Consider the following 12,226-nt stretch of genomic DNA (forward strand, 5'->3'; position numbering starts at 1 on the left):
AAGCAAGAAAGAGAATGACGATCGCGAGAAAAGAGGAAGCGCCGTATCAAGACCAGAGACGCCCATCGGACCGGACCATGCTGTAGATGAGTATGATAAAGGCTATTTTTGTGCTATGCAGAGCACAATGGGGACTTATATACAACATTATAGAATGTTGTATATAAGGGTGTACAGGTGCTGGCCGTACTCTATATGAGAAAAATTTGGTGACAGGTTCCCTTTAAATATGGAAAGTAATAATACAAAAATGTTGTGCTATGTTTACGTAGATTCCTTTTTCAGAACAACACTTTGCTTATAAATCAAGGAACATTGCTAAACAGGCAAATTTCTTTAGTAATTAGGTGTATATTGAATATCGAACTAGAACTTGTCATCTCATACTAGAACCATTGTGTGAATCATCGGTTACATCCCGGCAGAAGTGACTGTTACAAGAACAATAAACTTCAGTATGTGAGAACTTTGCAGTTAGATAAGATGTAGGATGTGTGGAAATGTGTGTGTCACACTAATGATGGGCTTGAAACTCCTTATCACACACTGTAGCGTCAGACCAAAGAGCAAAGGTCCAGCGGTTTTATCTAACCGGGAAATCCGTGATGGGAAGTCGTGTCTTTCATTTCAGAAGATCTTAACTTATACGTTTTCTCAGGGTTTTAAGGTTTTTAGGGTCATTTTTGTGAATCTGCCGTCATGTCTACTGCCTTGGAATTGGTTGGATTTTGCTTGGGCTTGGTTGGAAGTTTGGTAACTGGAGTCACTTTGTCAACTGAAAGGTGGAAAACGTCGACTTTAAGCGGCAGCGTGATCACTTCGTCCATCCTATATGAGAACTTGTGGAAGAGCTGTGCGACGGCCAGTACTGGAATCACCAACTGCAAGACGTTCGACTCTTTGCTGGATCTACCTTGTAAGTTCACTATACATGCCCTAAGTACTGGTAATATAGCCCAGGCTTGTATACTTCACATAGACTTCGCTTAGGATAGATTTCACGTGCAGCTCTTGTACCTATTATAGTCTATGGAACTCTTCACATGTTCGTGTATTTTTGCAGACCGAAGGGTCCATTTAAAATTATGGAGACCTGTCTGATTTTGTCACAGATCAAACTCAACAATGCAAGTCTATGGTCAGTGATAAAATAGGGAGCTCTCAAATGCCGTCTGTGTGCTGTTTTTAACAGACTGTTTGATGGGAGAAGCTAAAAAAAATCTTCAGCATTTTTTAACTGAGAAAAATGAATGAAACTCTGTTGTTAAAAACTGACACACTGACCAAACTCTGATGAAAATCTGATAAAAAAAATAAGGAAACTCGGATCATTTTTTTTGCTAACGATCACTGACGACTGAATGAGCCCAAATTTGTTCAATTCCATCTTAAAATTATTTATTTTTTTCTAAAAACATTACAATTTCGTCTCTGAACAGATCCTAGGTAGGACAGAATATTCCCTAGTTAGAAGACTTCATGTCTAATAGATCCTAAGGGAGTGACCGATTTACAGCCGCCATTTTATAGTCTCCACCGAATTGCCACGTGTGTGCCAGAAACAATGTAAGAACATTTATATCAAGCGAGCTGAAATAGGATAGACTAGCTGTATTTTTGTGATCCCTGAGACGTCAATGAAGACCAAATGCACCGAGATCCCTCTTAATAAACTGTAATGCATTTCTACCTCCCCATGCACCCGTTGCAGTTACAGTATGTGAAGTCTGAAGAGAGGCACAATGAGTCCCTCTGGCTCCAAAAATAAAAAACTTGTGGCATTTTAAGGTCATTATTTGCAGATTCTTGGAGTCACTTTTCTTTTTTTATGTTTTTTTGTATTCGCTGATTTTTTTTTGTGCCAAATTCTTCAAAATAGCGCACGCAGAAAATCCAAAATGCTCTTTAGTTTTGTCTTCATCTGTTTTTTTTGTGACCGTTTTAGCACCAAAAATGAATGACTTTTAAAAAGTCATTCATTTTTTGAAAAAAATAAATAAAAAATGCGACAAATAGAAACCTGACTCTAGATAGAGACTGCAGATGAGCTCAAAAGATGCGACAATTCTAAAACATTAGGATAAGGAAAGAAATGCCTAATAAAGAGACCCGACTAGTCTTGAGAGCTTGCCATTATAATAATAATAATTTTTATTTATATAGCGCCAACATATTCCGCAGCACTTTACAATTAAGCGGGGACATGTACAGACAATAAATTCAGTATAAGTTAAGACAATTTAACCCCTTAATGACCGCCAATACGTCTTTTAACCCCTTCCCGACCTGTGACACAGCGTATGCGTCATGAAAGTCGGTGCCAATCCGACCTGTGACGCATATGCTGTGTCACAGAAAGATCGCGTCCCTGCAGGCCGGGTGAAAGGGTTAACTCCCATTTCACCCGATCTGCAGGGACAGGGGGAGTGGTAGTTTAGCCCAGGGGGGGTGGCTTCACCCCCTCGTGGCTACGATCGCTCTGATTGGCTGTTGAAAGTGAAACTGCCAATCAGAGCGATTTGTAATATTTCACCTAAAAAAATGGTGAAATATTACAATCCAGCCATGGCCGATGCTGCAATATCATCGGCCATGGCTGGAAATACTAATGTGCCCCCACCCCACCGATCGCCCCCCCAGCCCCCCGATCTGTGGCCCGCTCCCCTCCGTCCTGTGCTCCGCTCCCCCGTCCTCCTGTCCGCTCCCCCCGTGCTCCAATCACACCCCCCCGTGCTCCAATCAAACCCCCCCGCACTCCGATCCCCCCCCGTGCTCCGAACCACCCCCCCTGCACACCGATCCACCCCCCCTGCACACCGATCCACCCGCCCGCACACCGATCACTCTCCCCCATGCTCCGATCCCTCCCCCCCCGTGCTCCGACGCCCCCCCCGTGCCCTGATCTCCCCCCCCTGTGCCCTGATCTCCCCCCCTTATACTTACCGATCCTGGCGGGGTCCCGTCCGTCTTCTTCCCCGAGCGCCGCCATGTTCCAAAATGGCGGGCGCATGCGCAGTGCGCCCGCCGAATCTGCCGGCCGGCAGATTCGTTCCAATGTGAATTTTGATCACTGTGATATAATCTATCACAGTGGTCAAAATAAAAAAACAGTAAATGACCCCCCCCATTTGTCCCCCATAGATAGGGACAATAATAAAATAAAGAATTTTTTTTTTTTTTCACTAAGGTTGGAGTTAGAACTAGGGTTAGGGTTAGGGTTAGGGGTAGGGTTAGGGGTAGGGTTAGGGGTAGGGGTAGGGGTAGGGTTAGGGGTAGGGTTAGGGGTAGGGTTAGGGGTAGGGTTAGGGGTAGGGTTAGGGGTAGGGTTAGGGTTAGGGTTAGGGTTTCGGTATGTGCACACGTATTCTGGTCCTCTGCGGATTTTTCCGCAGCGGATTTGATAAATCCGCAGTGCTAAACCGCTGCGGATTTATGGCAGATTTACCGCGGTTTTTCTGCGCATTTCACTGCGGTTTTACAACTGCGATTTTCTATTGGAGCAGTTGTAAAACCGCTGTGGAATCCGCAGAAAGAAGTGACATGCTGCGGAATGTAAACCGCTGCGTTTCCGTGCAGTTTTTCCGCAGCATGTGTACAGCGATTTTTGTTTCCCATAGGTTTACATTGAAATGTAAACTCATGGGAAACTGCTGCGGATCCGCAGCGTTTTCCGAAGCGTGTGCACATACCTTTAGAATTAGGCTATGTGCACACGGTGCGGATTTGGCTGCGGATCCACAGCGGATTGGCCGCTGCGGATCCGCAGCAGTGTTCCATCAGGTTTACAGTACCATGTAAACCTATGGAAAACCAAATCCGCTGTGCCCATGGTGCGGAAAATACCGCACGGAAACGCTGCGTTGTATTTTCCGCAGCATGTCAATTCTTTGTGCGGATTCCGCAGCGTTTTACACCTATTCCTCAATAGGAATCCGCAGGTGAAATCCGCAGTAAATCCGCAGGTAAAACGTAGTGCCTTTTACCCGCGGATTTTTCAAAAATGGTGCGGAAAAATCTCACACGAATCCGCAACGTGGGTACATAGCCTTAGGGTTAGGGTTGGGTTGGAATTAGGGTTGTGGTTAGGGTTAGGGGTGTGTTGGGGTTAGGGTTGTGGTTAGGGGTGTGTTGCGGTTAGGGTTGTGGTTAGGGTTACGGCTACAGTTGGGATAAGGGTTAGGGGTGTGTTGGCGTTAGAATTGAGGGGTTTCCACTGTTTAGGCACATCAGGGGGTCTCCAAACGCAACATGGCGCCACCATTGATTCCAGCCAATCTTTTATTCAAAAAGTCAAATGGTGCTCCTTCCCTTCCGAGCCCCGACGTGTGCCCAAACAGTGGTTTACCCCCACATATGGGGTATCAGTGTACTCAGGACAAACTGGGCAACAATTACTGGGGTCCAATTTCTCCTGTTACCCTTGAGAAAATAAAAAATTGCTTGCTAAAACATCATTTTTGAGGAAAGTAAAATGATTTTTTATTTTCACGGCTCTGCGTTGTAAACGTCTGTGAAGCACTTGGGGGTTCAAAGTGCTCACCACATATCTAGATAAGTTCCTTGGGGGGTCTAGTTTCCAAAATGGGGTCACTTGTGGGGGGTTTCTACTGTTTAGGCACACCAGGGGCTCTGCAAACGCAACGTGACGCCCGCAGACCATTCCATCAAAGTCTGCATTTCAAAAGTCACTACTTCCCTTCTGAGCCCCGACGTGTGCCCAAACAGTGGTTTACCCCCACATATGGGGTATCAGCGTACTCAGGAGAAACTGGACAACAACTTTTGGGGTCCAATTTCTCCTGTAACCCTTGGGAAAATAAAAAATTCTGGGCTAAAAAATTATTTTTGAGGAAAGAAAACGTATTTATTATTTTCACTGCTCTGTGTTATAAACTTCTGTGAAGCACCTGGGGGTTTAAAGTGCTCAATATGCATCTAGATAAGTTCCTTGGGGGGTCTAGTTTCCAAAATGGGGTCATATGTGGGGGATCTCCAATGTTTAGGCACACAGGGGCTCTCCAAACGTGACATGGTGTCCGCTAATGATTGGAGCTAATTTTCCATTTAAAAAGCCAATTGGCGTGCCTTCCCTTCCGAGCCCTGCCGTGCGCCCAAACAGTGGTTTACCCCCACATATGGGGTATCAGCGTACTCAGGACAAACTGGACAACAACATTTGCGGTCCAATTTCTCCTATTACCCTTGGCAAAATAGGAAATTCCAGGCTAAAAATCATTTTTGAGGAAAGAAAAATTATTTTTTATTTTCATGGCTCTGCATTATAAACTTCTGTGAAGCACCTGGGGGTTTAAAGTGCTCAATATGCATCTAGATAAGTTCCTTGGGGGGTCTAGTTTCCAAAATGGGGTCACTTGTGGGGGAGCTCCAATGCATAGGCACACAGGGGCTCTCTAAACGCGACATGGTGTCCGCTAACAATTGGAGCTAATTTTCCATTCAAAAAGTCAAATGGCGCGCCTTCCCTTCCGAGCCCTGCCGTGTGCCCAAACAGTGGTTTACCCCCACATATGAGGTATCGGCGTACTCGGGAGAAATTGCCCAACAAATTTTAGGATTCATTTTATCCTATTGCCCATGTGAAAATGAAAAACTGAGGCGAAAAGAATTTTTTTGTGAAAAAAAAAGTACTTTTTCATTTTTACAGATCAATTTGTGAAGCACCTGAGGGTTTAAAGTGCTCAATATGCATCTAGATAAGTTCCTTGGGGGGTCTAGTTTCCAAAATGGGGTCATTTGTGGGGGAGCTCCAATGTTTAGGCACACGGGGGCTCTCCAAACACGACATGGTGTCCGCTAACGATGGAGATAATTTTTCATTCAAAAAGTCAAATGGCGCTCCTTCCCTTCCGAACCTTACCATGTGCCCAAACAGTGGTTTACCCCCACATGTGAGGTATCGGTGTACTCATGAGAAATTGCCCAACAAATTTTAGGATCCATTTTATCCTGTTGCCCATGTGAAAATGAAACAAATTGAGGCTAAAAGAATTTTTTTGTGAAAAAAAAGTACTTTTTCATTTTTACGGATCAATTTGTGAAGCCCCCGGGGGTTCAAAGTTCTCACTATGCATCTAGATAAGTTCCTTGGGGCGTCTAGTTTCCAAAATGGGGTCACGTGTGGGGGAGCTCCAATTTTTAGGCACACGGGGGCTCTCCAAACGTGACATGGTGTCCGCTAAAGAGTGGAGCCAATTTTTCATTCAAAAAGTCAAATGGCGCTCCTTCCCTTCCAAGCCCTGCCGTGCGCCCAAACAGTGGTTTACCCCCACATATGAGGTATCAGCGTACTCAGGACAAATTGGACAACAACTTTCGTGGTTCAGTTTCTCCTTGTACCATTGGGAAAATAAAAAAAATGTTGCTAAAAGATAATTTTTGTGACTAAAAAGTTAAATGTTCATTTTTTCCTTCCATGTTGCTTCTGCTGCTGTGAAGCACCTGAAGGGTTAAAAAACTTCTTGAATGTGGTTTTGAGCACCTTGAGGGGTGCATTTTTTAGAATGGTGTCACTTTTGGGTATTTTCAGCCATATAGACCCCTCAAACTGACTTCAAATGTGAGGTGGTCCCTAAAAAAAATGGTTTTGTAAATTTCGTTGTAAAAATGAGAAATCGCTGGTCAAATTTTAACTCTTATAACTTCCTAGCAAAAAAAAATTTTGTTTCCAAAATTGTGCTGGTATAAAGTAGACATGTGGGAAATGTTATTTATTAACTATTTTGTGTCACATAACTCTCTGGTTTAACAGAATAAAAATTCAAAATGTGAAAATTGCGAAATTTTCAAAATTTTCGCCAAATTTCCGTTTTTATCACAAATAAACGCAGAATTTATTGACCTAAATTTACCACTAACATGAAGCCCAATATGTCACGAAAAAACAATCTCAGAACCGCTAGGATCCGTTGAAGCGTTCCTGAGTTATTACCTCATAAAGGGACACTGGTCAGAATTGCAAAAAACGGCCAGGTCATTAAGGTCAAAATAGGCTGGGTCATGAAGGGGTTAACTGACCTGAGATATAAGAGAATAGTATCCCCATACAGATGACAATCCAGCATCTGTTGGTTGTACACTATAGCTGACAACTTGCTGTATCAGCCACGATCAGTATTTGCACCTTCTAAATCTGTTTAACCCCTTAGATGCTGCTGTCAATAGTGACTACATCATTATAAATGGTTAACAGAGTGTGGGGGCTTCTTCGTTGTCACAATTGGTGCCCTCAGATCATGATTCTGTTGTCCTGATGTTTGCCATGGCAATTCATGACCAAATAGCGGCCTTAGAGTCTGACGGCTGTAGTAATCTGTTTAGAAGTTAGCAACATTTAGGTGGTAAAAATACACATTTTCATTTCTGTCATACCACTTTGCATTAATTCCTGTAAAGCACCTGAAGGGTTAATAAACTACCTGACAGCAGTTTTCAATATGTTTAGGGGTGCTGTTTCTAAAATGGTATCACGTTTGGGGGTTTCCCAATATATGGGACCCCTAAAGTCACTTCAAACATGGATAAGTCCCTAAAAAATAAATGTGGTAAATTTCTTTGAAAAAATGAAAAATTGCTGCTACATTTTTAAACCTCCTAAAATGCTAACAAAATAAAATAACATTTTACAAATGGTGCTGATGTAAAGCAGACATGTGGGAAATGTTATTTATTAATGGTTTGCTGTTGTATGACTATCTGGATTAAAGGGATAATCATTCAAATTTAGAAAATTGCTAATTTTGTAACATTTTTCTCAAATTTTTAATATTTTTTTATAAATAAACACAAAAAATGTTGAACTAAATTTACCATTATCATAAAGTATAATGTGTCACGAAAAAACAGTCTCAAAATCACTGGGATTTGTTGAAGCGTTGCAGAGTTATTACCACATAAAGTGACACTGGTCAGATTTCAAAAATTTGGCTCGGTCACTAAGGGGTTAAACAGTGACATTAGGGGTGAGGTCCCTGCTCCCAAGCTTACAATCTACAAGGCCATTAAAAACTATCAACTACTGAGGACTCTCAATTTTTTATATTTTTCTAAAGAGGAATAAAAAAAGACTTAGGAAATAGATAACTTAAAACGTCACAAAATGTATAAAGAATAAGGCGCATATACTAAAGACACTGAAAAAAGAGCAAATTACTCCAGAAAAATATAGAAACAGCAATTATAAATTGGGGCCATTGCTTCTGGAATTGCCTCCATAAGGCGGCATCTAGTAGGATTTGCAACATTATCTTTTGGACAAAATGGTTAAAGACAAGCATAAAAACAATGTCTTTTTTTTAATGCAAACTTTATAAACCACGTTCACCATTTTGAAGAATTTCTCATAAGAACGGCAACAAATACTACAATGCAAAAAATAAAAGTAAAAAAAATGCAAATGTTCAATGGGGTCTATACGCATTATGTACCCTCTGCATTGTAAAGTCTTTAACCTGCTGTGGAAAGTGTATTTGTTCAAAAGAACGGGCAAGCAGCATGGTTAAAAATCTGTAAAATATACTGATTAATGCAGTATGTGAAAGAGGATTTGAAATGTACTGCCGTATACTGTAATTAATCACAGACTTTTGGCTCATAATCCACATTAAAAATCTATGGCAAGTTCTATAAATATGGCCTAAGTGTGAATGAACCATTAAAGGAAGCCTGTCAGCAGGATTGTGCACAGTAACCTACACAAAGTGTCAGGTCGGCGCCGTTAGGCCGGCTTCACACTCAGCGTATGAAAATACGGTCCGTATATTACGGCCGTAATACGCTGAAAAGTCCCGAAAATAGTGGTCCGTAGCTCCTCCGTAGGCAGAGTGTTTCAGCGTTTTTTGCGCATGGCATCCTCCGTATGTAATCCGTATGTCATCCGTACTGCGTGTTTTTATCGCAGGCTTGCAAAACCGACATACGGATATACAAGGGATCCATGTGTAAAAAAAAAAACATATATACTGTCTATATATATATATATATATATATATATATATATATACGTCAGTAGACACATATATGTATATATATTAATATTTCATCCAGCGCGATATAGCAGAAAGCCGGTAATTCAATTACCGGCTTTTGCTTTCTCCTTCCTAAAACCCGACATGATATGAGACCTGGTTTACATACAGTAAACCATCTCATATCACCATTTTTTTTGCATATTCCACACTACTAATGTTAGTAGTGTGTCTATGCAAAATTTGGCTGTTCTAGCTAGTAAATTAAGGGGTTAAATGGCGGAAAAAATTGGCGTGGGCTCCGCTAGAGTGGTAAAGCCAGTGACTGAGGGCAGATATTAATAGCCTGGAAAGGGTCCATGGTTATTGGCCCCACCCTGGCTAAAAACACCTGCCCCCAGCCACCCCAGAAAAGGCACATCTGGAAGATGCGCCTATTCTGGCACTTGGCCACTCTCTTCCCATTCCCGTGTAGCGGTGGGATATGGGGTAATGAAGGGTTAATGCCACCTTGCTATTGTAAGGTGACATTAAGCCAAATTAATAATGGAGAGGCGTCAATTATGACACCTATCCATTATTAATCCAATACTAGTAAAGGGTTAAAAAATACACAAACACATTATTAAAAATTATTTTAATGAAATAAAAACAAAGGTTGTTGTAATATTTTATTTAACGCCCAATCCAATCACTGAAGACCCGCGTTCTGTAACACATAATAAACCAACAATATCCATACCTTCCGCAGATCTGTAAAGTCCAACGATGTAAATCCATCTGAAAGGGTTAAAATATTTTGCAGACACGAGCTTTGCTAATGCAATGTTGATCATGTCTGCAAAACCCCGGAGAATGAAGGTAAAGTAGGTCAATGACCTATATTTACCTGCATTTGCGGTGAGGCGCCCTCTGCTGGTTGTTCCTAGATCGTGGGAACTTTCCTAGAAAGCTCCCAGGCTCGAGTTCATATGAGGACAACCAGCAGAGGGCGCCTCTTATGATCTCGAGCCTGCGCTTCTTATTGGTTAAACAGGAAGTTAGGGACAAGCCGCTGTGGTGGAAGCAGATAAATACCTTGATAAAGGCCGGTGATGGCGAAACGTTGGTTACTGTGTGACTGATCATAATAAATTTATGAGTTTTGCATAAGATTTTCTAATTTTTGTGCCTCAGGTTTTTCATCTTATATAGTTACTGTTTTTCCTGAGCGGCACTAAACCTTGTGGATTGCTATTCCCCTCATCTTTTTTTTGTAAATTAATTACGTGCACATTCCATATCCATATGCGATTATGCCACAGCGCAGGCACCATCGCCACTGCCTGCCTGCAGAAGGGTTTAATTTTCCCCCAAGCTATATATATAATATTCATTATAGAAAATAGGGAGCAGGACCTGTCAGAAGCCCATAGACATGAACACTTAAGCAGAGCACCACATGAAGACCCCCACAGGCCGCCCCGGAGCACGAGGATATAATTAACGCAAAACTGAAAATAAAGATTAAACAACAACCACAAGACAGATTTCACCAACCAAGGTATCATTTTAATCAGTATAACAGTGCCGACCTGACACTGTCTGTAGGTTACTGTGCACAATCCTGCTGACAGGTTCCCTTTAAGACTGGTGCTACATGATGAGATTGCAAAACCAATGTCGTCTTAAGCCGTTGCTGCATTGTATAGTAACCTGAGTGTATGGGATTGCAAAAAATCTAACTGGTTCTGGTTTTTTGCAACTTGCATGTTGCAGTCACAGTACCTTGTGGGTCGCAATGCAACCTCATTGACCAGAATCATACTGCAATGTAGCATCAGCATAGGAAGATTTTTTTGTCATATGGCCTATGTCACAGACAAAATCATTGTGTAGCCCCAGCCTAAGGCTACTTTCACACATCAGGTTTTCGTCGTCAGGCATAATCCGGCGAATTTTGAAAAAAATGGATCCGTCGGAAATTGATGCAACAAATCTGTTTTTCGCTGGATCCGAGTTTGTGGATCTGCTGGCTATTTTGGATTCTGGGGAGGAGAGAGAGAAAGATTCCATCATTTGACCTCACGTTTCACCCATTCTTCGCCGGATCCGTCGCTGTCCGTTTTTTCAATGGACAGAAAAAACGTTCCTATGTCCGTTTTCTCTGGCCGCCGGAAAACGGATTTTCGACGGATCCAGCAAAAAATGGATGAAACGTGAGGCGATCCGTTGCAATCCAGTGCTAATACAAGTCCATGAGGAAAAAATGGATCCAGCAGCAACTTTTGCTGTATCCGTTTTCTTCAAAATTCGCCGTATTGAGCTTGACGGCAAAAAACTGATGTGTGAAAGTAGCCTAACCCCCTCTCACCCTGCACTACATAGTTACAGCACAATGAAAAATGGTTGATAATAGAGATGAGCAAATTTCCCCAAATTTGGGCAGATTCACCCAAATTGGATGACAGATTAAATTGTGTCCAAATAAAATTTGATCAGAATTGAATCTGTCCTGAAAAGACATTTATGTGTGGTCTCTCCATACCACAAAACATAATGCAGCTCACCTCACCCACATCACTTGCATCTTGAGTGCAAGGCAGCCTGAACAGGCAAAGGGCTCATTTCCACTTGAGAGAAAAAAAACGGTCCGATTTACGGACCGAAAAAACAGAGGTAAATCATGCGATTGTCATGCGGGTGTCATGCGATTTTTTTCTTTATCGCAACATCCGCATGACATCCGTATTACATCCGTATTGCTGTCCGATTTTTACGCACCGGAGTCCTTTGAAAAGCCGGCAAATCAGTTCTGTGTACAGTAAAATCACACTGACATATTAGAATAGAAAAGATAGAATAGACACATACACATAGAATAGGTATATATATATATATATATATATGTATATATATATATATCTATAATATAACGCTGGGAGCGTCACTCTGTCCGAAGCCTCTATAGACTGCGCAGGCGCAAGCGCCGGCGCAGTCTGGGCCTCACAGAGTGACGCTCCCGGGACATCGCGGTATGCGTTCACACTGAACGCACACCGCAATCTCCAACAGAGAAGCAGGAACCGCCAGGAGGGTGAGTATGAGCTATATTCACCTGTCCCCATTCCATCGCTGAGCGCCGCCATCTTCCCGGTCTTCGGCCTGTAACCTTCAGTTCAGAGGGCGCGGTGACGCGCTTAATGCGCGCCGGCGCCGCCCTCTGACTGAACAGTCACAGCCAGGAGACCGGGAAGATGGCG

The 12,226-nt window shown here is 42.4% G+C and overlaps 1 protein-coding gene across 1 annotated transcript in view; it reads left to right on the top strand.

The window, feature by feature from the left end:
• Nucleotides 1–378: 378 nt before the first annotated feature.
• LOC138638468 (claudin-10-like) overlaps nt 379–12,226 on the top strand; it is a 50,769-nt gene continuing 38,921 nt past the window's right edge. Inside the window, exon 1 of the mRNA XM_069727795.1 lies at nt 379–916. Coding sequence (XP_069583896.1) covers nt 700–916 — 217 coding nt within the window. The 5' untranslated portion in view covers nt 379–699. The remainder of the gene's footprint in view (nt 917–12,226) is intronic.

Source organism: Ranitomeya imitator, chromosome 5 (genome assembly GCF_032444005.1).
Source record: "Ranitomeya imitator isolate aRanImi1 chromosome 5, aRanImi1.pri, whole genome shotgun sequence".
Lineage (NCBI taxonomy): Eukaryota > Metazoa > Chordata > Amphibia > Anura > Dendrobatidae > Ranitomeya > Ranitomeya imitator.